The following is a 25000-nucleotide window of genomic DNA, read 5'->3' on the forward strand; positions in this document are numbered from 1 at the left end:
CGCAACCCTCTGATCGAAAGCCCACCTCCGTAGGCCATGGCTGCCCCTGCTATAACTCTAACACAGTTTTTTCCCTGTCTTTCTACTCTTTTCCTTTTCTGTATCATCACTACATGTAAGTTCTTGGATTTTATTTTTGCTTTTATTTTCCCCTGTTACTCATCACTTACATTACATTACATTGCATTTGGTTAGTTTTTTTGGTAACACTTTACTTGACGCCGGCGTCATGCGCATGACATAACCGTGTCATAATAGTGTCATGAACGAGTCATAAACATAATGCCAATGTCATAAACGTTTTATGGCCATGAAAAGTTGACATTGTTAGGCCTTTGGTCTTAGGTCTTTGTCATAACCAAATTTCACTTGAAGACATACAATGTTTATGACATTGTCATAATGCAGTCATGTATGTGTCATAAACATAATGTCAATGTTATGACACTGTTATGTCATACGTATGACGCCGGTGTCAAGTAAAATGTTACCTTTTTTTTTGGTAGTAGTACTAAAGTAGAGCACACACGCATACACATCATGCCAAGCATTAGTGTAGTAGGAGTCTTTACTTGCTTCTTTACTTCTTAACTTGCTTCTTGAAGGCGGAAATAGATGTGCTTAGTCTTGCTGCTTGTTTTGAGACCACCACTGAGGAATCACTTGTCTCTTTATATGGTATCACTTTCTAAGGATAGAAAAAGTAGAACAAATGACTGCTAGATGGAATTAGAGAGTTATGAAGAAAACTATTTTTTAAACAAACTTGCAATGAAGTAATAATAAACACTAACACATGGCGTGTGCGTTTGTTTGTTGCGTTTTAGGACCAGCGTCTGAAGGAGATCGGCATGCAGACCCCCTCTGCCTCCCCCACCACGCAGCCCATGAGCGCCAACAACCACAGCCCTGCCATGGACCCCTTCGCCAACCCTGCCAACGTACCCTCCAACAGGTATCTAACGCCAACACTGCCGACGCAGCCAACGCACCCTCCACCAACACTTAATGCCAACGCACCCTCCACCAACACGTAATGCCAACGCACCCTCCACCAACACGTAATGCCAACGCACCCTCCACCAACACTTAATGCCAACGCACCAAACACAAATAGGTAATGCCAACCCTGCCAACGCACCCTCCACCAACACGTAATGCCAACGCACCAAACACAAATAGGTAATGCCAACCCTGCCAACGCACCCTCCACCAACACGTAATGCCAACGCACCAAACATAAATAGGTAATGCCAACGCACCCTCCACCAACACTTAATGCCAACGCACCAAACACAAATAGGTAATGCCAACCCTGCCAACGCACCCTCCACCAACACGTAATGCCAACGCACCAAACACAAATAGGTAATGCCAACCCTGCCAACGCACCCTCCACCAACACTTAATGCCAACGCACCAAACACAAATAGGTAATGCCAACCCTTCCAACACGCCAAACACCTACAGGCAGGGCTCTAAGTGAAAACCAGCCAACAGGCCAAATGCTGGTGAAAATTAAATTTGGCTGGTAGAAAAGAAAACTTACTAACCACATTGACCCATTAGTGAGTACCTACAGGGGTTAGACAAAATAATGGAAACACCTGTCATTTTAGAGTGGGAAGCTACCTCTTGTGTCCACAGTTAATCCCGTTGGATGTGGTTCATCCTTCTTGGTGGTATGCAGATATTACCTTGGATACTGTGGCTCTTGATACATCACAAAGACTTGCTGTCTAGGTCAAAGATGCAACAACACGCGCACCAAGAATGTCTCCTTTGATATGTCACCCATGTTGTGTGCATTGCCACATTTTGAGCAAAACTATGCTCTTACCCTGCTAATTGAATCTTCACACTTCACCTTACTGGTGCAATGTGCAATTTATAAAGATTGGCCAACAGGCTGGACCACTGCACGATGAAACTTCCCACTCTGAAATGACAGGCGTTTCCATTATTTTGTCCGACCTCTGTATGTGTTTGGCTATTTAGAAAAACGTCTACTATCCATTTTGACTGGTGATGATACAAGTTTATTAAGAGCCCTGCCTACAGGTAAAACAGGCCGACCCCTGCCAACACACCAAACATCTCAGTGCAGTCATGGGTAAGTGGTTAGGGTATCAAACATGTAACTCAAAGATAGCGGTTCGAATCGTGACCCACCAGGTTGGTGGTGGAAGTAATTAACCAGTGCTCTCCCCCATCCTCCTCCATGACTGAGATACCCTGAGCATGGTATCTTCCCACCGCACTGCTCCCCTGGGCTGCCATTGTGGACTGCCCCCTTGCACTCGTTAGGCATACATGTAATTTCGTTAAGTGCAGTGTGCATTTGTGTGCTGTGTAGTGCTGTGTCACAATGACAATGGGAGTTGTGAGTTTCCCAGGTGGGCTTCGATTTTTCACAAACCCCATTGCACCAAACACCAACAGATGGGAATAATCCTACCTGCTAATAATACCCACCCTCACCCACCCCTGCCAATGCCCAATGCACACCTCCACCAGCATGTAATGCCAAATACACCCACACACCACATTGCCAATACACCAAAAGGGAGCATACAGCATGTGGGAGTATTACTACCTGCCAGCAGGAAATGCCTGTTCGAAATCACCCCTCCACCAACAGGCAATACCCCCACGCCATGTGTTAACACACCTTCCAATGCACCAAACGTCAACAAGGAACATGTGAAAATAACACACCAAACCACCAGGTAAACTAGTCCTCACATGTGTAGACCGAGAGGGAAAAGGGTGTTTGCGTTGGTGAGTGCAGGCTTAAAACTGAAGGTGCTCATTCTTCAGAATGGATCTGAAGAAGCCAGAGCTGTCAAAAGTAAAAGTAAATGTATAATGTAAATACGACACTAGCACATGATATAACACAGCTGTTACAACACTTACTCCATTGTACCTAATGAGGTAGATAGATACTAGATTGTGTTGTTACTGGTAAAACACTCAAAACCTAACAAAAGCTGACCACAAATTTGATCCAATTCAGAGTAAGCTGGTTGTAAGACAAGTACACAGGTCTGCTGATTATTCAAATACATTGGCAGGACACTGTGTGTTTTTTTATGTTTACTTCCACTTTTTCTTTTGACATCTCTGGAAGGAGCAAGTCTTGAGTTGAGGAGGGATGATCCAAGACACTTTGAAGTAAAGTTAACAGTCCGTTATTGACTTGGGCAAGGCAATGGAAGGCAAGGCAAGGCAATTTTATTTGTCTAGCGCGTTTCATACGCAAAAGCAGTTTAATGTGCTTAACAAATTTGAAAAGAAATCAATAAAAGTGACAAGCCAGTCAGTTCACCAGATTAGATGCATATTAGTCTGCAATGTCTTTGCAGGCTTATTTCAAGGCAAATGAATCTCAAATTTGCTCAGCCAACTCTATTAGCAGACGGTTCATCACACACGTCATACCTGCAGCAGCTCTCTTTAGGCAGGCACATATTACATATTTGTGTACTATATCCCCCATGTGTGCTTATTCATATAGCTTATCCTATGCATATATACGCTCAACCCAAAGGCAGATATTTCATCATGAGCTGAGCGTAATTACATCTGATTGAGTAGTAGCTTCCCTCACCTGAGCATTCTGTTAATGCAGTGTTTCTCAAACTTTTCGAGCCATTCCCCCCTTGAGAGGAAAGGTGTCTGTCTGCGCCCCCCTCGAGCAAAATGTTTACGAAAATACAAATAAATAGGCCTTCGTAAAGTTTATTAGAGCCTAATATACACGTATTTGGCCTATGATGCTCTCTAAATATTAGTGAATAAATTAATGAATATATTGTGATTGTAAAGTGAATGTGTTGACTTAATGGCAAAGCAGAAAAGTATTAAAAAAGAAAAACCTTCAAGGGGGCGCTGTGACGCAGCGCGCTAAGGGGCTGGCTATACGGGAATGATTTTCTATGCTATGAAGCAAAGCTTCATATTATCTTTTAACTGCGCACCCAAACAGTTATCAGCAATGCATATTATGTATATGTCACTAGTTGAAACAGTAATGGGCAGAAAGAGAAGGAGAAGCGGTGAGCGCGCAGCAGTCTCCAGAGGAGGGAGAAATACCTGCCCGGTATTGGTATTCAACACCTTAGTTTAAACTTCTCAAATTAAAAAAAGCAGCATAAAGTGTAGAACACAATCAACAGATGCCTAAATGGCAATGATTCGCTACTCTAGTCACTCCACAAGCTACACAAGGTGCCACATGCGCAAAGCTGGTAGCCTATTTTTCCACGTAGCACTCACTTCAGCATAATGAAAAATAACAACTATGCGATGCTGGTTTTGAAAATAAGTCGGCTAGCAGCAAATGCTAGTACACATGTTGGGATAAGAAATTCCTTTAGTAACTTGACATGCTCCTCCTGCATACAAAACATCATACTTAACTAATGAAAGGAGTAAAGACATCAGACTTACAACTTCGTGAGGGCCAACCAGTTATGTAGACTGTAAACTCCCTGGTGATTGTTCTAATGTCTTCCAAAATATTCCAGAAGTTGCAGCATGCATGCTTATTCTTGTAAGAGCAACTTTGTCACGAAGCATGGTGCTGCTAAGCAGCATGATTCAGTACAGTCTGTTGTTGTATCTAACTTGTCTCTGTGGCATCTAGTAATGTTCAATTATGCAGCTTGCACATTCTGATATTCTGAACCTGCTATGTACGCGCTTGCGGAGAGTAAAGCGCATAATAAAACCGTCTTTCGCTTTTTACAAAGGGGGGAAATGACGCTATTTTTTGTTAAACTATCCGTCGCTTAAAATGGACATAACTTCGGAATGGGAGAGGCTAGAAATGTATCGTTTTTAGTAATAAAAAGCTAAGATCTTCAGCTTTTAAACAAGCCATGGCATATGTCTGTAGATCGAATGCCATCGGATGCTGGGTCTGTTAAAAAAATGTGAACCTTTCTGGCACTGTCACTGGTCTAAGGTCCCTGCGTGACAGGTCATTTGCATGATAAGAGTGGGCGATCACGGCCATTAGCGAATACTTTGTTCTCAACAACTTCACATAAAGAAATGTGTATTCTGAAGCAAGCCTGTCGTTCTCATTAGGACCCGAACTTTTCACTGAAACATGCTGTATGGTTGCAACTTAATTGCAACTCGGATTCAAAAAAACCCGCGTTGCGGTGTCATCTGGCCGAGGCCTAAGCCCCCCAAATTTGGGCTTGCATGCCCAACCCCGGGAACCCCGGTTCGAGTCCGGCCAGGGTCATTTCCCGATCCCGTATCTCGGTCCCATTCGCTTCCTGTCACCATCTTCGACTGTCCTGTCAAATAAAGGCATAAAAGCCCCTAAAAAAATATTTTTAAAAAAAAAGAAAAACCTTCTGACTTCACGCGCCCCCCCTCCAATACCTCCACGCCCGCCTAGGGGGGCTTACGCCCCACTTTGAGAAACACTGTGTTAATGTATACTGTGCAAATACACTGGGGGCAGCCATGGCTCAATGGTTAGAGTGCTGGCCTTTAGATCAGAGGGTTGCAGGTTCATATCCCACCCTTTCCAGACACCACCTTCATCCATGGCTGAAGTGCCCTTGAGCAAGGCGCCTCCATTGCGCCCACATTGCTCCAGGGCCTGTAATCAATACTCTGTACCTACAGTAAATAACTGTAACCGGGCGAATACACCGGCCGCGACGAGATCCAAGCGACAGAGAATCCCTTCTGTGCAGCAAGAGCGTTACGAGCGATTGAAGGGACTAAAATATGTCTGTTAAAAGCAGACTGCAAGTACAACATTTCCATTGGCTGTCGCCTAACTGCATCGTTGCTAATTTGCATAATATTCCCAGGAGTTCAACTGCTGTCGCTCTCGTCGCGCGAATCGCCTCTAGTCGCCTGAATCGCTTTTGTCGCGCGACTCAATACAAAGTCAATTACTTCCGTCGCTCGCCTCGCTCAGGTCGTGGTCGGTGCATTCGTGCGGCAAGTCGCCTAAAATTAAGCGTCAGCTAAGTGTAATGTAATGTAATACACTCCTCTAAGCATCCTCCAAGGTGCAAATTAGATGCCCTCCATGCTGAACCGAACCAAACAGGGTGTCAGGTTAACGTGCAGCGTTATATTATAACTTAGTGAAGACATACAGTTCTGCGCTGCGCTACGCTACATGGATCGTGGTAGATAAGCCACCGAGGGGGGAATAAGGATAATTGGATGTTTCCCCCCCGTGTGCCACTGTGTCTCCTGTTTGTGGTGGCATTAAGTCACAGCTCTCTTCCCCGCAGGTCCCCCGAGTACAATGTGTTTAAGCCAGCCAATCATGTCGTCTGGTGCAGTCGCAAATTTATGCAATGCAATTAAGAGGCAGACGAGGGCGAGCGAGGGTGTGCGTGGGTGTTTGTGTGTGGATGTGTGGGTTTGTGTGTGTGGGTTTTCGTGAGGTGTGTGTATGAGAGAGAGAGAGAGAGAGAGAGAGAGATAGAGCTAGAGCGAGAAAAAGGCTTGGCCACTGTAAGACTCTCCATACATTAACTGGCTCTATCTGTCTCTCTCTCTCACACACTCACTCACTCACTCACTCACACACACACACACACACACACACACACACACACACACACACACACACACACACACACACACACACACACACACACACACACACACTCACACTCCCTCTGGCGGCGTGCTGTGCTATGCAGTGCAGTGCAGTGCAGGTTCAAGAAGCTGTCTCCCTTTCTCCCGTCCTCCCGTTTTGAAAAGCCACAGGGAGGATTTCACTCCCACTTCATAATCTCTTCTTTGCCCTGAGTCGCACTCGCTATCATCATCAACCCAACAAGCTGTGTGTGTGTGTGTGTGTGTGTGTGTGTGTGTGTGTGTGTGTGTGTGTGTGTGTGTGTGTGTGTGTGTGTGTGTGTGTGTGTGTGTGTGTGTGTGTGTGTGTGTGTGTGTGTGTGTGTGTGTGTGTGTGTGTCACACTCGCTATCATCATCAACCCAACAAGTAATAACTCCTGTAATGGATCTGGAGGCTATCTCGGATCTGGAGTGATCTGCTTCTACTGTCTTGTGTGTGTGTGAGTGTGTGTGTGTGTCTGTGTCTGTGTCTGTGTCTGTGTCTGTGCGTGTGCGTGTGCGTGTCTGTGTCTGTTCAGTCTGTGTGTGTGTACATGTACGAGTGTGTGACATGCATGCGTGTGTGTCTCTACTGTGTGCGTGCGTGCGTGTGTGTGTGCGCGCGTGACAGCCATCTTGTGTGCCTGGGGCCAAGGGCAGTCTTCTCCCTGACAGTTTAATTTATAAATGAGGCCCAGCGTATGTGCAGACGCGCCCTACAGGGCACCCTGCCTGCCATTGGCATCAGCTACCGGCAGACAGAGAGGGAGAGACGGGGGGATGGAGAGAGAGAGAGAGAGAGAGAGAGAGAGAGTAGCTCTGTGATGAGGAAAGAATAAGAAAGAGAGATGGTGGGGGGAGAGAGTGAGAGAACAGCCTTATGATGAGGAAAGAGAGAGAGAGAGACAGAGCATTCCTGTGATGAAAGAATGAGAGAGAAAAACCCTATGATAAAGGAAGAGAGAGAGAGAGAGAGAGAGAGAGAGAGAGCTGTGATGAGGAAAAAGTGAGTGAGAGAGGCAGACACACAGGGAGAGAGACAGAGAAGCCCTGTGAAACGGGAAGAGCGAAGAGTGTAAGAGAGAGGGAGAGGGAGAGAGAGAGAGAGAGAGAGAGAGAGGGAGGGAGAGAGAGAGAGTTAGAGGGAGAGAGAGAGAGAGAGAGAGAGAGAGAGAGAGAGAGAGAGAGAGAGAGAGAGAGAGCCCAGCCCTGTGAGGTGGGGGGGGGGGGGGGGGGGGGGGGGGGGGGGGGGGGGGGGGGGGGGGGGGGGGGGGAAGAGAGAGAGAGAGAGCTGCTCTGTGATAAGGATGGAGAAGGATAATATGATACAGGGGCATGTGAACGCCCTAATGGCTGTTGATATTAAAAACCAACCAAAGAGTTACTGCAGACACCTTATCTGTGGACCCTTACTTACACACACACACACACACACACACACACACACACACACACACACACACACACACACACACACACACACACACACACACACACACACACACACACACACACACACACACACACACACACACAAACTGTCAGGGATTGCAGGGGTTGTAGCTTATCACACAATGCTCCAGTCTTGCGCCTCTCTTTCACCCATTTCCTTTTGTCTCTTCCTCCCTCCCCTCTCTTTCCTCTTTCTCTCTGTCTATCTCTCTCTCTTTTTTAGGCCTTTCTGAGGTTCTACTGGAGCATATGAATTGTAACGTAGTATAATTTATTCCTGTTTTAACGTAATTTCTCTCTCTCTCTCTCTCTCTCTCTCTCTCTCTCTCTCTCTCTCTCTCTCTCTCTCTCTCTCTCTCTCTCTCTCTCTCTCTCTCTCTCTCTCTCTCTCCCTCCCTCTCTCCCTCTCTCCCCACAGCATGCCAAACCTCACCAGCGACCTGTTTGACCTCCAGCCGACCTTCATCCCAGCTGTGCAAAGCACTCCGGCCATCTCCACAGCTAACAGTGCCTGGGGAGGTAAGAGGGGCCCAGCTTAACCTGCCCCACATAATGTGCACCCTCACTGGGTTACCCCGTCTCAGTAGGGCCCCTTATTTCCACTGGATCCCTGACACATGCACAATAGAGCTCTGTAGGGTACATTATTTTAAATTCCACCAATCGCCACAGCTAACAATGCCTAGGAAGGTAAGAGGGGCTTGACTTAAACTGCCCCACCCAATGTGCACCCTCATTGGGTTACCTTGTCTCAGAAGGGCCCCTTATTTCCACAGGATCTCTGACACATGCACACTTTAGCACTGTAGGGCACGTTATTGAAAATTCTTGCCACATCTAACTGTTTTGGGGGAAATTCTGATCCGATCTCTGAATTATGTTGATATCGGAACCCAATACCGATACAGTATCGGATCGGCCCCATCCCCACTTTAGGTGATAGTCCTTTAGATGATAGTGTGAAGTAAGGTAGTTTTAAATCTAGGATCCGAACAGAGACTGAGAAAGACCAGTAGTGTCAATCCCAGGATCAGAAAGTTAAAGCTCTCACACTGTCCCCGTCACCTTTTCTCCTCAGTGACCTCATGTCCTGTGTAATCTCACCGGTCTTAAGGGCTCATTGCAAATCAGATGATATAGAGCTGGTTGGATCAAACTCGTGGCTGGGGTGGGATTTCTTGCTCTTTGAACCCGGGATTGACACCTCCACACTTACTCAGCTCACTGCATTCCTAGAGAAGAGTAGCAGTTCGGTTCAGAAGAGGAGTGCAAGTCCTCCCTTTTTGTTCAGGAGACCAAGCAGCCTGCGCTTCGACTCAGATTCCAAAGAGCCACGTTTACTGCTACAGTATGAGCGCGACATTCAGAGCGGAGCGCACTCACAACACTATTGATTGGACGGCACTTCCATCAAAAACACATTTAACAAAAAACATAGTCATTGCCAGCGCTGATGGGGACATACAGTACAGTAAGCAAAACGCTCAGCTGATGTATATCTATACGCTGACGACAGCACAGCAGTGTTTAACATAATAGGTTGTTATTTTATAATGTGTAAAGTGCTGGCACAACACGGTTACAAGAACATGCTGCTTGCTGGAAATGTCGTCATGGTGTGTAATCATGTATGATAATCAAAGGAATGCTCACATTATCGTCCACATCATTGCTCTCTATCCCATTACCTCCTCTCTATTCCAATCACCCATGTGTGTACCCATGCAGTCCATCCATGTCTGCCCATCACTAGTCTGTTCCCATCCATCCGTCCGTTATACTGCCCTACAAAGGCAAAGTGCAGTAACTACGCCAACATTGAAACAGAGAAACATTCCTTTTACGTTTTGGTATTAGGTTGTATATTGTAGTTTCAGCAAATTTGACAAGGCAATATCTCTAAAACGTGACACATCTGAACCATAAGGCTTTTGTCACAAGATAAAGGAGATGTTATGAAGACCATTTTTAGTCTCACCTCAATTTTGACAAAATATGTAGTTACTGCACTTTGCCTTTGCATGGTAGCGTACATTCCTCATTCCTTACACCTTCCAGTGTTTCCTATTGGTCCACTCTACTGCACCACTGAACAGCGCTCAGGCTACGAGACCCTGAACCACTGGGAACACGTGTGTGTGTGTGTTTGTGTGACTTGTTTTAGGATGATGAAGTGTCTGGTAACCTTTGAACCCTCAGGGGTCGCGAGTCAAGGCCCGGGGGAACTGTCTCGTTAAGTGTTCCTGGCTGCTTAGAATGCTGCAGAGCACCTGCCATAGGGTCATTTCACGTGAAATCAGACACTTTGGGACCCGACCGACCCGGATTTCAATCATACTTGGTGTGCCTTTTTAGTAGCAAGGTAGCACCCCAGAACTGCATTGGTTGGAATCTGACACTAATATTAAGGGAGAAACAGACTAGGAAAGGTTCACATGTGAGGGTAGGACACTATACATTCAGCCTTGAATATATCAGTCAGTGTTAGTCACAAAAAGATGCCTGTGGTGTTGTTTGAAAGCTCTTTTCTGGCTCTACATATTACACAATCAGCTTGGAATACAACAACTCTCAGAATATGAATTATGATAAATTGAAAAATTAAAAATTGAATATCTAAAAAAACTATATTTTAAAATGGCCAGTTCCTTGCCCAAACGTAGCCGGCAATGTCATTAGCAACACCTCAAATGCTGGTGTTCGGTGTACTGAGCTCACTCTTTCAACTCTGCCTTCTCTGAATGCTGAAAATGGCCTAACTTCCACTGTGTCCATTGACAATGGGCAGAAGCGGTGTAGTTTTTGAGTACCTGGAATAGTTCTTGCAGATTCCAACCTTTTCAACAGGTTCTCAGCTTCATGATGGTACATCTCTGTTGTGGCAAACTGGCAATGGGTGTTCTTGAGAGAGATGCACCATCATGAAGCTGAGAACCTGTTGAAGAGGTTTGAATCTGCAAGAACTATTCCAGGTACTCAAAAACTACACAGCTTCTGCCCATTGTCAATGGACATTAGGCCATTTTCCGCATTCAGAGAAGGAGTTGAAAGAGTGAGCTCAGTAAAGGAATGTGTTACATTTTCAAGCATCAAAGGGTATGTTGTAGCTGTATATGATGGCAACTGGTGGCTAGCATGTGTTGAGGAATGTATGCTGAGCACTGGAGAGGTGAAACTGAACTTCCTGCATCCTCATGGACCATCTCCATCCTTCACTTTTCCCTTCAGACCAGATAGACTTGTCATGGATCATCAGGATGTGCTTCTGGTAGTGGAACCTAACTGCAACGGGACGTACTTATACATTATCTACAAAAGACACAGCTGCTGCTTCAAATGCACTGGTAGAGTACAAAATGAGAGTGTAGCCATTGATTATCTCTTTAAAGTACGGTAAAGGGAAGATGACACAGGTACACAGAGAAGGAATGTTCAAACATTCACATATCATCATTTGGTGTGTATAAATGGACATCTGCCTTAGTTTCTGAAACCTGGGACCATGGAAACTGACCATTTTTGTTTAGTTTTTGTTTTGTCATGTGATGCTACTATGGTATTACCATATTATTAGTAAGTGGTCTGTATGATGCCATATTTGTGAGTCAAATTCTCTCTGAAATGAATAAAGAACCGAACACCAGCATTTGAGGTGTTGCTAATGACATTGCCGGCTACGTTTGGACAAGGAACTGGCCATTTTAAAATATAGTTTTTTTAGATATTCAATTTTTAATTTTTCAATTTATCATAATTCATATTCTGAGAGTTGTTGTATTCCAAGCTGATTGTGTAATATGTAGAGCCAGAAAAGAGCTTTCAAACAACACCACAGGCATCTTTTTGTGACTAACACTGACTGATATATTCAAGGCTGAATGTATAGTGTCCTACCCTCACATGTGAACCTTTCCTAGTCTGTTTCTCCCTTAATATTAGTGTCAGATTCAAACCAATGCAGTTCTGGGGTGCTACCTTGCTACTAAAAAGGCACACCAAGTATGATTGAAATCCGGATCGGTCGGGTCCCAAAGCGTCTGATTTCACGTGAAATGACCCCATAGCAACCAGTGGAAATTCCGGAACTGCAGCTCACAGACGCATGTCAGAATAGCGCGATAGTTATCACTCATGTGACACTACATTGTACAGGTGACTAAAGATGTGAGGCAATAACATTGATATGTATATGCTCAAAAAACACCACAGCCACTAGAGATTTGTCAATCTTGGCGACCAGAAACAGTAACCCAAAGTCAATGTTACGTAAGCCAAGTTGATAAGAGAGATCTACTAATAGCTCACAAAGATAAAGACAGTAGAGACAATAGCTGGCATTACAGACAAACCAATAGCTGGCAAAAATGTAAAGGTGATGATACAAAGGTCAACTCTTTGAACAACTTCTCTTAATCATTCCATCTGAAATTCACTGTTATCGATTTAATCACAAACAATGATGAAACTGCCTACAGAAAAGAAATAAACAACCTCATGGAGTGGTGCAGAGGAAACAACTTGTCTCTGAATGTGTCCAAGACAAAGGCATTAATAGTTGACTTCAGTTTGAAACCCTTAATATCAACGGTGAGACAGTGGAGAGGGTGAGAGACTTTAAATTCCTTGGCGTTACCATCTCAGAGGACCTCACCTGGGACAGTCACACACAGCGCATTGTTAAAAAAAGCCAGCAACGTCTGTACCACCTCAGACGATTGAGAAAGTTTGGGATGAGACCCAAGATCCTGAGGTCGTTTTACAGAGGCACCATTGAGAGCATTCTGACGGGGACCATTACTGCATGGTATGGGAACTGCTCTCAAGCCAACAGGAGAGCTCTTCAGAGGGTTGTGCGTACAGCTCAGAATATATGCGGCTGTGACTTACCCTCCATACTGGAGCTATTTGAGGGAAGGAGCATCAGGAAGGCAAAGAAAATCTTGGCTGATCCTAGTCACCCCAACCATGGACTGTTTACTATGTTACCATCTGGGAAACGGTACAGAAGCCTGAAATCTCATACTACCAGACTCCAAAGTAGTTTCTTCCACCAAGCAATAAGATTACTGAATTCATGCTGAAGACAACAAGGCACTTTCTTTGCACTTTTTTCCCCCCCCCCCCCCCTTTTTTTTATTTTTATTTTTTAAATCTTTTTGAGGACACAAGAAAAACACAACAATTTTTACTCTTTATAGGCTTCAAACCTATAATAAGACGTAATAAACTAATCTTGAATCTTGAATCTTGAATCTTGAATCAAGTCACGTTGTTGCCTGGCAACATTGCTCAAAAGCTTGCCCTGTTTGTCATCACCCTGTTGATGCTGGATGCTGTGTAGCGCAACATTGGGTAACACTTTATTTTAGGGATACATCTATAAGCACTAATACATACAATGTTAATGCCTGCATAAGTAACTTGTAAGGCATGTACTAAGCAAACACTAAGGCCTACTAGGTCCTTACTAAGGTTAAATTGGTAATAAATCCCATATTGTACAAGACATTTGCGAATACGTGCCTAACAAATGTTTGATTTTGCTTTGTACATGCCTTACAAGTTACTTATACAGGCACATTGTATGTATTACTGGTAATAGATGTATCCCTAAAATAAAGTGTTACCAAACATTGACCCAGGCGCCTGGAGCTGCATGACACAGCGTTCAGACTCGTGAAATTTGAGATTTTTTAATTACCGGTACAAATGTTATGTAACAGCTGAATGCAAGATGAGGGTCTTAGCTTTTAAATGCAATTTATTTCATCGTTTTTATGTGCTTCGTAGGCTGAGATATTTAGGTTTTTATAAGCTGATGGCACCTTTTCTCATAACATGGTTAAAGCGTTTAGCAGGCGTTTTTTTTTCAGGTGTTTTATGCATCAATGGGTTTTTTCAAATGTCAACTGAGGACACAAGGAATGATGGGAGCCTACAGAATGAACTTAATGATGATGAATACATAAAAGGTCATGACAGCTAATCACTTGAATACAAAATGTGCATTTAGGTGTGTGAATGTTTGATTTAATGGGTTGTGTATCGTCAAATGGGAGGAGCCCAAAGGATCTACATCTGCATGGTATGAGTGGTCACATCAGTGTGCGTGATGTTTAGGTTTGTGTGTGCTAGTTATTCATTTCCATCTGTCTATTTGTTCCAACATGATTGTGTGTGCGTGTGCGTGTGCGTGCGTGTGCGTGCGTGTGTGTGTGTGTGTGTGTGTGTGTGTGTGTGTGTGTGTGTGTGTGTGTGTGTGTGTGTGTGTGTGTGTGTGTGTGTGCACGAGCCTGTGCGTGTGTGTGTGTTACATCATTATGGTTGTGTGATTTATGTTGTTTGTGCTACATCATCCTCACATCCTCGTCCCCGTGTGTGTGTGTGTGTGTGTGTGTGTGTGTGTGTGTGTGTGTGTGTGTGTGTGTGTGTGTGTGTGTGTGTGTGTGTGTGTGTGCGTGTGTGCGTGTGTGTGTGTGCGCGCGTGTGCGCGCGCTTGTGTGTGTGTGTGTGTGTGTGTGTGTGTGTGTGTGTGTGTGTGTGTGTGTGTGTGTGTGTGTGTGTGTGTGTGTGTGTGTGTGTGTGTGTGTGTGTGTGTGTGTGTGTGTGTGTGTGTGTCCATCCCATAGGTATGGAGAGTGGCTCCGCCCCTCAGACAGCTCCCATGAGTGTAGATTTTGACGCTGTCTTTGGAACCAAAGAGGCTGCCAGTGCCAATAGCGAAGTGCAACCCGCAGCTGGTAAAAATAAACAAACAAACAAACAAACCCGCCTAAACAAACAAACAAGCAAAGCGAAACTGCAGCCAGCCGACTGAACCAATTCCACCTGCGCAGAGCTTAAAGGTCCCGCTCACCCTTCAAATGTCAAACATGATCCCTCCCTGTCCCCGATCTCTCATCTCATCTCATCTCATCGCCCACTTCGAGTGACTAAGACACCCTGCATTAGGTGTTCCTTCTGTTCGTCAGTGTTTGTGTGCGGAGGGAGGGCGACAATCAGGGAGGGGGACACACAGGTCAGTTGTCCCAGGCCCAGGAAGACAGGGGGCCCAGAATTGTATGGGACTAGGTGAAGGGTAGCCAGGCCACGCCCTCTTTGTGACGCAGCACATTTTGCGTTGCTTTTCTCGAAGAGATTTGAAAGTCGATGATAATCTGGCCAGGTGTGGGGGGCCCTTCAATTGACCTTGTCCCAGGGCCCAGCCAAGGCTGTCAGCGGCCCCTGTCTGTGCGTGCGTCACAAACTGAGTCATAATAGGACAGCTAAGGGGTTTCCTTCGGCCTGCGTCGACGGCGGCGGCACACAGCAGATGTTTAGTCTGGGCGACTTATCAAGTCAAAGCGCTTTAGTGACCGCCTCCCACCCAGCGGTACATTACAACTGGACACCTGCCTTCAAAAAGTAGACGTGTCAAAAGTAAAAGTACGAAAACAAAGAAACTGTTTCCTTCTAACACAGGTAGCTTATCCGAGTAACCAGTAGACCTGTGCACTTGTCTTACGATCAGCTGACTGGTTCAGGTGCTGGTTGGATCAAGTTTGTGGTGGGTCCTTGTTAGGTTTTTACAGTGTTGTTTTTCAGTAACAACACAGTCTACTGTATATATCTTATCGTCATCAGCTAACATTGCACATCTCATATGATAGAAACATTAAAGTGCAAGAAAATGCAGGACTGACCATACCCAACAGAATAATGCATAGACTTTTTTTGTAGCTGTGTTTTCGTAGAGGGCAGTAGGTTGGGATGGGAATAGAATAGCTTAGCTGAACATGAAAGATGCCCTACAAAAGCTCCATAAATATGCAGCAGATTGAATAGACGTGTCCCAAGACTTTTGTCTCTATAATGCCAGGTCTTAAGCTGTCTTTGCCAAGCAGATCACAGAATCCTCCATTTTGAGTCAGTGTGTGCTTCACACAAATCTGCCGTTTGATATATTTTTCAGGAGTAGAGTATCAACACCATTTTTATTTATTTTTTGGTGCATTTTGAAGTGAGCTGGTTCTTTAGGCTCTGCCAGGTCTGAGATCGACTGCTTGTGACTGTTCTCAAAGTGCTGAGATTGACTGCTTATGCCTTTATGTTTATTCAGTTCTGATATGGGCTGGCTGGGTTCTAACTGTTCTAACAGTCGGTTCTAACAGTTCTATGCTGGTTTGGTGCACCGGACTTTCCCCCTGTTCTAATGGTGATGCGTCTCCCAGTGGTTCTGCTGGCACTAAGCTTAAGCCTGAAGCTTCACAGCTTACGCTATGGTGCTGTCCTTCTCTTCTAGCTTCTAACAAACACCTGCGTGTGTGCCTGTGCCTGTGTATGTGTGTGTGCCTGTGTGTGTGCGTGCGTGCGTGCATCTTTTCTCATTTAATCATTTGGGAATCAAAGAGTGTGTTTGCATATATGTGTGTGTGTGTATGTGTGTGTGTGTGTGTGTGCGTGCGTGCGTGCATGCGTGCATTTCCTGACATGATCCTGTAGAAATCAAGGAGTGTGTCTGCTTATGCCAATCTGCGTGCGTGCGTGCGTACATGCACTGGTGTGTGCCCAGGTGTGCGTACGTGTGCATGTACATTACGTGTCTGACTGACTGAAAGCTACATGTGTGTTTCCCCATCAGCTGGGCATCTTGTCTTTGTCACGCTTCACCACCAGTCTTGTCAACTAACTCGGTAGATCATCTGTCTGCTGCATCTGTCTCATTTCCCTCCTGTAGACGCCTCCATGTCTATTCTTTTATTTCATTCACTCTTTTTTCTGCATTTTCTCTTTTTCGTTTCCTCTTCCTACCTGGCTCATTCATTCATTCATGTATTCACTCACTAGCTATAATTGTTCTTTTCTTTCCTTTTACTCACGTCACTCACTTGTTCTTCATGTCTGTCATTCATTTGTTTGTTCTCATTCTGTTTATTTCCCCTCTCTCCTCCCCTCTTTCTCTCTCCCTCTCTTCTTCTCTCCTCCCTCCTCCCGTCCTTCACATATTGAGTTTCACTTGTCTCCATCTGTTTCTCTGTATGCCTGATAACTTCCCCATCAGTTGTTCTTTTTTTCTTCTTTTTTGTTTGTTTTCTTTTTGTTTTTGTTTTTTTTCTCATTGCTGTCGAGGTCTGTTTTTCTCCGGTGCTTTGTTGCAGATTCATCACACGGCCCTTTGCTCCTGTCCAAGAGACGAGAGAGAGAGAAACAGAGGGATAGAGAGAAAAAGAGAGAGGGATAGAGAGAGAAAGAGAAAGACGAGCGACACTGACAGCTTGCTTCCTCCTTCTAACATCCTTTATTTGTTCCCTTTCTCTCCCCTACCACCATCTCTCTCTCTCTCTTTCTTTCTCTCTCTCTCTCTCTCTCTCTCTTTCTTTCTCTCTCTCTCTCTCTCTCTCTCTCTCTCTCCCTTTTCCTCTCGGTGTCAAACCACCCCAATTCGGCTGGCTAAACTGGTGAGTGGGCTATTTTTTCACTCTCTCACTCTCACTCGTTCCCTTTTTTCTTTTCTTTTTTTTCTCGTGTTTTTCGTGCTCCCTCCTTCCTTCCTTCCTGTTGTCATTCTCCGCCTCCTCTGTGAGATTTTGTGCTGGCGAAGCAGGAAGACCACCGCTGGCAAATGTGGCCCGTGTCAGCACACTGACCTGTAACACACACACATGCGTGCATACACACACACACACACACACACACACACACACGCATACATACACACACACACGCGTGCACAGACTCACACGCAGAAACACACACACACATGCACAGGCGCACATACGTACGTACGAACGCACACACACGCACACGCACGCACCTGACCCATAGGTGTAACAGACACACACACACACACACACACATACACAGACACACAACCATCCTGCCCCACCCTTCCTCATGCCAAAACACATTACTTTTCCTCCTCCTCCTCCTCTTCCTCCTCCTGGCTTGTCTGCCTCCCTCTCTCCGCATCCTACTCCAAACTGCTGTCTGTCCTATTGGATATTTAGCCCCCTCGTCGTCATCTTCCTCCCTCCCTCCCACTTCCTCATCCTCACTCCTCTGTGAAACCAAATAGAGATAGAAATGTCCTCTCCATTCCTGGCTCAAACAGACTCCTCTTCCTCCTCCTCCTCCTCCTCCTTTTCCTCTCCCTCCGTTTCCATGTCATATTCGGATTCGATTTCCCTCCAATCAGATACTTGCCCTCCTCGTTGTCCTCTTCCTCTCTCCCTCCTCCTCTTCCTCATTCCCCTGCACAGACAGCAGCCAAAGGCAGACGGAGATGTCCCATCCTGAGTCCAGCATATACTGGATATTCCTCCTCCTCTTCCTCCTTTTCCTCCTCTTCCTCATCTTCCTCCTCTTCTTATCCCGAACTAAATAAATACTGTGCATTCCTCCTCCTCTTCCTCCTTTTCCTCCTCTTCCTCATCTCCCCATCCTGAACCAAATATATACAGTACATCTCCTCCTCTTCCTCATCTCCCCATCCTGAACCAAATATATACAGTACATCTCCTCCTCTTCCTCATTTTCCTCCTCTTCCTCCTCTCCTCTTCCTGAACCAAATATATACAGTACATTCCTCCTTCTCCTCTTCCTCCTCCTCCTCTTCCTCCTCCTCAGCTCTACAAGTCATCCCTCGCTCTGCCTGGGAGGTGGGGAGTTGGCGAGGGAGAGAGATATTGTGTGTGTGTGCGTGTGTATATGTGTGTGTGTGTGTGTGTGTGTGTGTGTGTGTGTGTGTGTGTGTGTGTGTGTGTGTGTGTGTGTGCGTGTGCGTGCATATGGGTGGGTGTGTGTTTGCACTCAGACTGCTGTGTCCTACACAATTCAGATATCCTCAGTAGTGCGTGCGTGCGTGTGTATGCGCGTGTGTGTGTATGCGCGTGTGTGCATCTGTGCGTGCTCATACTGCTTTGGCCAACACATTTCAGACACTCAGACAAGAGTTGTTTTCCATCTCAGACATACGGTGGGGATGACTATAGACAGACAGCTTCTTCAATTACCGAGTAGGATCGAGCCTCACAATCATCTTCGCCTCAGGCAATTTTGACCTTTAAAGCTTTTTCGTTTCTTTTTCTACCCCTACACATGGTATGTACTGTAGGTTTACCACATATGGCATGCTAAGCATATTGCTAATGTTAATACAGCTGCAACACTTACATTTTGATTGGAACTTTTATATCAATGTTATAGTATAATACTAGTAGCAACGGCCGTTTGCCTTAGAAGTGTTCATCTCTTAAACATTTAAATGGCATAATCTCATTGCACAGTGTTGTTCACTCTGTGTTTTGCTGAAAGTGCGTTTTCCTCGCCTCTCTGATCGGAGATGACGGCTGTGCTTGTAAATTAAACTGCTGAGAGTGTCTGGGGCGTGTTAAAAAACAGAAGCTAGTGTGTGTGTGTGTGTCTGTCTGTCTACTGCATTAACAGTGAATAGCTGTGTGTGTGTGTGTGTGCGTGTGTGTGTGTGTGCGTGTGTGTGTGTGCGTGTGTGTGTGTGTGTGTGTGTGTGTGTGTGTGTGTGTGTGTGTGTGTGTGTGTGTGTGTGTGTGTGTGTGTGTGTGTGTGTGTGTGTAAGAATGTGTGTGTGTTTGAGAATGTGTGCGTGTGTCTGCTTGTGTGTGCATGCGCACGCATGTGTGTGAGTGTGAGAATCTGTGTGTGCGTGCGTGCATGTGTGTGTGCTCTCTCTCTGGCCTGTGTCCCTTTTGCCCTCATTAGTTAAGATCTTCAGGGCTGTAATCTATTACTGTCTGGCTTTCTCTGCTCCTCCTCAGTGGGTCACACCCTAGTCTAGTCTACAGTAGTCTAGCCCTCTAACTGTAAACCAGACTGCTGTAAGACACAGGCTGCATAGCCTGGCTAGCCACGCAGGAGAGCCCATGAAGTAGGGCTGTGAAGATATTGTATCGAACCGAGAAATCGTGATGCACAGAGTCACAATACTGTATTCCTTTACAAGGAGGCAGTATCTTAATACGCCCTTTTCAAGTTTTGTTATCCATCAGGCCACAAAACAACAATGGTATGTTGTGATTGTGCTTCCAAGCATCAGATCATCATCATTATTATATTTAAACTTTTTTTTTAATTATTAGTAGCCTCTTGTAACCTATTCTACCTACAAACTTTCATAGTTTTTAGTCATCCTTTAATTTTATAATGTCGGCAAATGTGAAATCGTGGGGTGTATCGAACCGTAGGTCAAAAATCGTGATACGAACCGAATCGGAGTTGAGTGTATCGTTACAGCCCTACCATGAATTATTACATGTTGAATGTGAAGTAGTGATGTACAGGATCCAAGATCCGGTTCAGGATCCGGCAGGATAATAGGGTTTTTCAGACTATCCGGATCCGGCAGGATCTTAAGCAGTGGATCCGGTATCCGGCAGTCACCTAAAAATCAGGATCTGGGGCATCTCTACTTTTTACATTGCCTAGGCTTTTCAGTCATTCTTTCGCAACCCCAATCGCTGCATGGAGTGAAAGTCCTTTGGAAGCGGCTGTTGCAGGCAGTGTGGCGGTAAGCCAATGAGTCTAAAAAATAGTTTGAGCCAACGTAATAAAAAGGGCCCACGTATGCGAGTAGGCTATGCATTTCAACCCTTTCGTATCCAGCAGGATCTTAAGCAGTGGATCCGGTATCCGGCAAGATCCTAAAAATCAGGATCCGGTGCATCTCATGTGAAGTGAAGTCTACAGCAATGCAAAGGTTCTAGTCTTTGGGCTTTCATATAGTCTCAGACATTGCATTCCGTTTTTAGATAGTCTCTAGAAACAATGAACCTTTCACAAAGAATGTTTCCCAATATCAAATTACTACTTGGTCAGAAAACCAGGCCCATTTACCCATTGTGCATCTGTAAATGTGTTGCATAAGAATGCAGTTGGACCAATAGTTATGTTAATGTATTTCATTTTTGAAAAGAGAGGGGGGTGGGAGGGGGAGTTTACAGCTCTGGCCCTCTGGTGGCTGTACTGTATTTTGAATTTATTTTGACATGAGAACATCTGATCTACAATGTGACAATGCGTTTTACTATAGATCTTGGTAACCTTTAGAACGTAGATTATTCATGGAGGCCATGACTGCTTTAGGGCCGACCTAGACAATAGAGATGTAAGATTTCCTCTTAGTCCTATTCACCCAGCAGAGGGTCTAAGACACACGCAAGCACACACACACACACACACACACACACACACACACACACACACACACACACACACACACACACACACACACACACACACACACACACACACACACACCACGCACCAGGCATCATTCCTCTTTGTCATCATTGTCTTTCAGTGTGCCATCATCCCACGTTCCCTTTTCTCTTTCCTGCTATATTTATTCCCCCCATCCTACCAATCCATCTTTCTTTCTCTCCCCCCCGTTCTTCTTTTCTACGCCCACCCAGCTCGTCCATTCCCGACTCTGCCTTTCCTCCACAGTCCATCAACTTCACTTCATCTGCCTCTCTCTCCCTCATCCCTGGCCATAATCTCTTCCTCTCCTCTCTCCCTTGCGTCCCTTTTTGCTCTTCCTCTTTCTTTCTTTTTTTCTTTTTTTCTTTCTTTCTTTCTTTCTTTCTATTCCTCTCTCTCCTTTCATTCATTCATTCCTTTCTGCCTTTTCTCCATCCCTTTTTCCCATGGCTCCATCTCTTTGCCACTGGTCCCATTTCCATTTGCCTTCATGTCCTGGTGTGTGTGTGTGTGTGTGTGTGTGCGTGCGTGCATGTGTGGTAACTCCCTATCATTTCTTCTCTACCTCCCTTCATCCCCCCATCTCCTCTCTCTCCCCTCATCCGCTCTCTTTTTCTCCATGCCTACTATGTGTGTGTGACTCACCCCCCACACACTTCCTCGTCCTTTATTTCTCTTCCCTATCCTTCGTGTGCGTGTGTGTGTGCATGTGTTCGAATGTGTGTGTGCGCGTGTGTGTGTGTGTGTGTGTGTGTGTGTGTGTGTGTGTGTGTGTGTGTGTGTGCCCGTGCGTGCGTACGTGTGTGTGTGTGCATGTGTTCGAATGTGTGCGTGTGTGTGTGTGCCCATGCGTGCGTACGTGTGTGTGTCTGCATGTGTTCGTGTGTGCGTGCGTGCATGCGTGTGTGTGTGTGTGTGTGTGTGTGTGTGTGTGTTTGCCCATATGTCTGCTTCCCCTGTGGGCCCCCAGTGTGTGTGCTTGGCATTACTAATGTGTTGCCATTAGCAGTATGAGTATGAGCAGTGACAAGCTCCCCTGTTTACACAGTACAATTACTCTGTGGAATTCAGCACCAGAACGCAAACGCAGAGGCTCACAACCACCACTACCATCAAGCTCAGCCAACCCACTACTACTCTACCCCCACTGCCACAAAGCTTACAACCACCTCCGAGACAACACAGTGGGAAAAATACAGTGTTTATTCAACACTCAGAGAGTCAGAGAGTGTTTCTCAACGGGGGCTCTACAGCCCCTTATAGAGGATAGAGGCTCAGATATAGAGCATGAGTAGGGGGTTACACATCATATGACATATGACTTAGGCCCTAAATATGAAGCTGTGCAACATCCGCTTAGGGGGTGCGCGAACCACATTGAAATGTAAAAAGGGTTGCGCAGGGAAAAAAGTTTGGGAACCGCTGACTTAGGGGATACACAGGGCAAAAAAGGTTGGGAACACTGCAGTAGACGACAGGAGAGGTGCAGAAGGAAGGATGGAGGGAGGAAAGAAGAAGGCTACAGATGGAGAGGAGGAAGAGCTGGAAGAGGAAGAGAGATAGAATGCTAAATGGAGAGGAGGAGGAGGAGGAGGAGGAAGAGGAGAAGGGTTGACTGGGAAGAAGGAGGAATGGAGGAAGGCTAGGAGGAGGGAGAGAAGGAGAAGGCTAATGGAGAAGAGGGAGGGAAGGAATGATAAACGGAGAAGAGAGGAGGAGGAAGTGAAAGAGGACAAGAGCAAATGGAAGTAATGAGAAGACTAGAAGGCTACCTCTCACTGCCACGAGCTCACTGCCACCTCTCTAGCATTAAGGACTCAAACTGAGGCTGGCAGACATGGGGTGCATTTCTCGAAGCCATATTGCTAACTATGTTAGCTACTTTGTTGGTTGCAATGCAATTTCCCATTGGCATCTACCCAAGTTGCTAACTGGCTAACAACGATGCTTTCGAGAAACGCACCCCTGCATGGATTAGCTTTACGAGCATAATGATGGCAATCTCACACAGGGGAATGTGCAAACAGATGACAGGAGGAGGAGGGAAGAGTAGAGCAGGAGAGCGGAAGGATGCGGTGGAGAGGAGGAGGAGAGAAGAGAGAAGGCTGCCGGGAGGAGAGAAAGAAGGAATGCTAAGTGGAGAGGAGGATGAGAAGAGTAGGAAAGAAGGAGTGAGGGGGAGGATGCAGTGGAGAGAAGGTGGGGAGGGGGAGATCTTGATGAGTGTAAATGGTGGAGGAGTAGGAGGAGGGAAAGAAGGAATACCAAATGGAGAGGAGGAGAGAAGGGTAGAGGAGGAGAGCAGAAGGAGGGAGGGAGGGAGGTGGAGAAAGAAGGGAATACTAAATGGAGAGGAGGAGAGAAAGATAGAGGAGGAGGACAGCGGAAGGCTGGAGGGATTAGAGAAAGAAGAGAATGCTAAATGGAGAGAAGGAGAGAATTTGGAAGTGAGTGGGGAAGGGTAGATGGGAAGTGGAGGAGAAGGAGAGAAGACAGGAGGGAGGGGAGGGAAGAAAGAATAAACGCTGCAGGAGGAGGAGAAAAGGAAAGCAGGAGGAGAAAAGGAAGGAGTGTGTGAAAGCTGGAAGGAAGGGAGGAGTTGAGGAGAAGGGGTGACATGAGGGAACATACAGAAGGAAAGAGGGGAGGAGAAAAGGAAGGATGGGGAGAAAAGAAAGGAGGAGGAGGAGAAGAGAAAGGAGTGCCGGGAAGCTGGAGGGAGGGGAGGAGTTGAGGAGAAGGGCTGATAAAAGGACGCCTACAGAAGGAAAGAGGGGAGGAGAAGGCAGGCCAGGTGGAGAGGTGGGGCAGCTAGAGGAGGGGGATACACGGGGTGGTAAATGGAGAGGAAAAGAGGGAGGAGATGAGGAGTAGGAATAGGACGAAAATAGATGAGTAGAGATAGAGGAAAGAGAGGAGATCGGTAGAAGAGAATGATGAATGGAATGATGAGACGGCCGAATGGAGAGAGAGGGGTAGATGAAGAGAAAAGAGTGAGAGAGCACGAGTGAGTGAGTGAATGAGTGAGTGAATGAGTGAGTGCGAGCGAGTGAGTGAGTGAATGAGTGAGTGAGTGAGTGAGTGAGTGAGTGAGTGAGTGAGTAGTGAGTATGCGGGAGCGCTGTGTGTGATCCCAAGGCCCTGGGGAAGACAGATGATCTCTCCTGTCCCCTCCCTCCCTCTCTGTATCCCTCTCTCTCTCTCTCTCTGTCTGTCTCTCTATCTCTCTCTCTCTCTCTCTCTCTGCCTTCTTTCATCCCTTCCTCCCTCTGCCCCCCTCCATCCATCCCCTCCATCCTTCTCTCTCTCTCTCACTCTCATGCTCTCTCTCTCCCTCCTTCCCCCTCTCCATCCATACTCTCTATCTCTCTCTTTCTCTCTCTCTCCTTCCCCCTCTCCATCCATCCTCTCTCTATCTCTCTCTTTCTCTCTCTCTCTCCTTCCCCCTCTGTATCCATTCCTCTATGGCTGATGCTTCATGTGTACACACTCAGCTAGCTGCTCACTTGGGGGTTATGGTCCATTATCCAAACTCCCGTCCTCGACCTGTGCTTGTACCCTCGCACTTCGCTGAGGCCCCGCCTCCATGGAGAAAACAACAATGTTTCCCTGCAATGTCAGCCTAGCCACAACAACTATTGGGGAACTTTTCCCCCTTCACCATCCCGATTGAAAATGAGAAAATGACCTTTGAATTGCGCTTTTGTGAGATGTTGAATAAAAAC

At 46.0% G+C, this 25000-nt stretch overlaps 1 protein-coding gene across 13 annotated transcripts in view; it reads left to right on the top strand.

Moving 5' to 3' along the window:
• The window catches only part of si:ch211-200p22.4 (phosphatidylinositol-binding clathrin assembly protein), a 173373-nt gene that overhangs the window by 117288 nt on the left and 31085 nt on the right, over positions 1–25000 (top strand). For 9 of the 13 annotated variants that reach the window (XM_063193680.1, XM_063193679.1, XM_063193681.1 and 6 more), the window contains 3 exons: positions 828–955; positions 8482–8582; positions 14693–14803. In XM_063193680.1, the coding sequence (XP_063049750.1) occupies positions 828–955; positions 8482–8582; positions 14693–14803 (340 nt within the window). The remainder of the gene's footprint in view (positions 1–827; positions 956–8481; positions 8583–14692; positions 14804–25000) is intronic. The other 4 variants (XM_063193687.1, XM_063193685.1, XM_063193686.1 and 1 more) reach the window with 1 other exon arrangement.

The sequence above is a fragment of the Engraulis encrasicolus genome, unplaced genomic scaffold (genome assembly GCF_034702125.1).
Source record: "Engraulis encrasicolus isolate BLACKSEA-1 unplaced genomic scaffold, IST_EnEncr_1.0 scaffold_51_np1212, whole genome shotgun sequence".
NCBI lineage: Eukaryota > Metazoa > Chordata > Actinopteri > Clupeiformes > Engraulidae > Engraulis > Engraulis encrasicolus.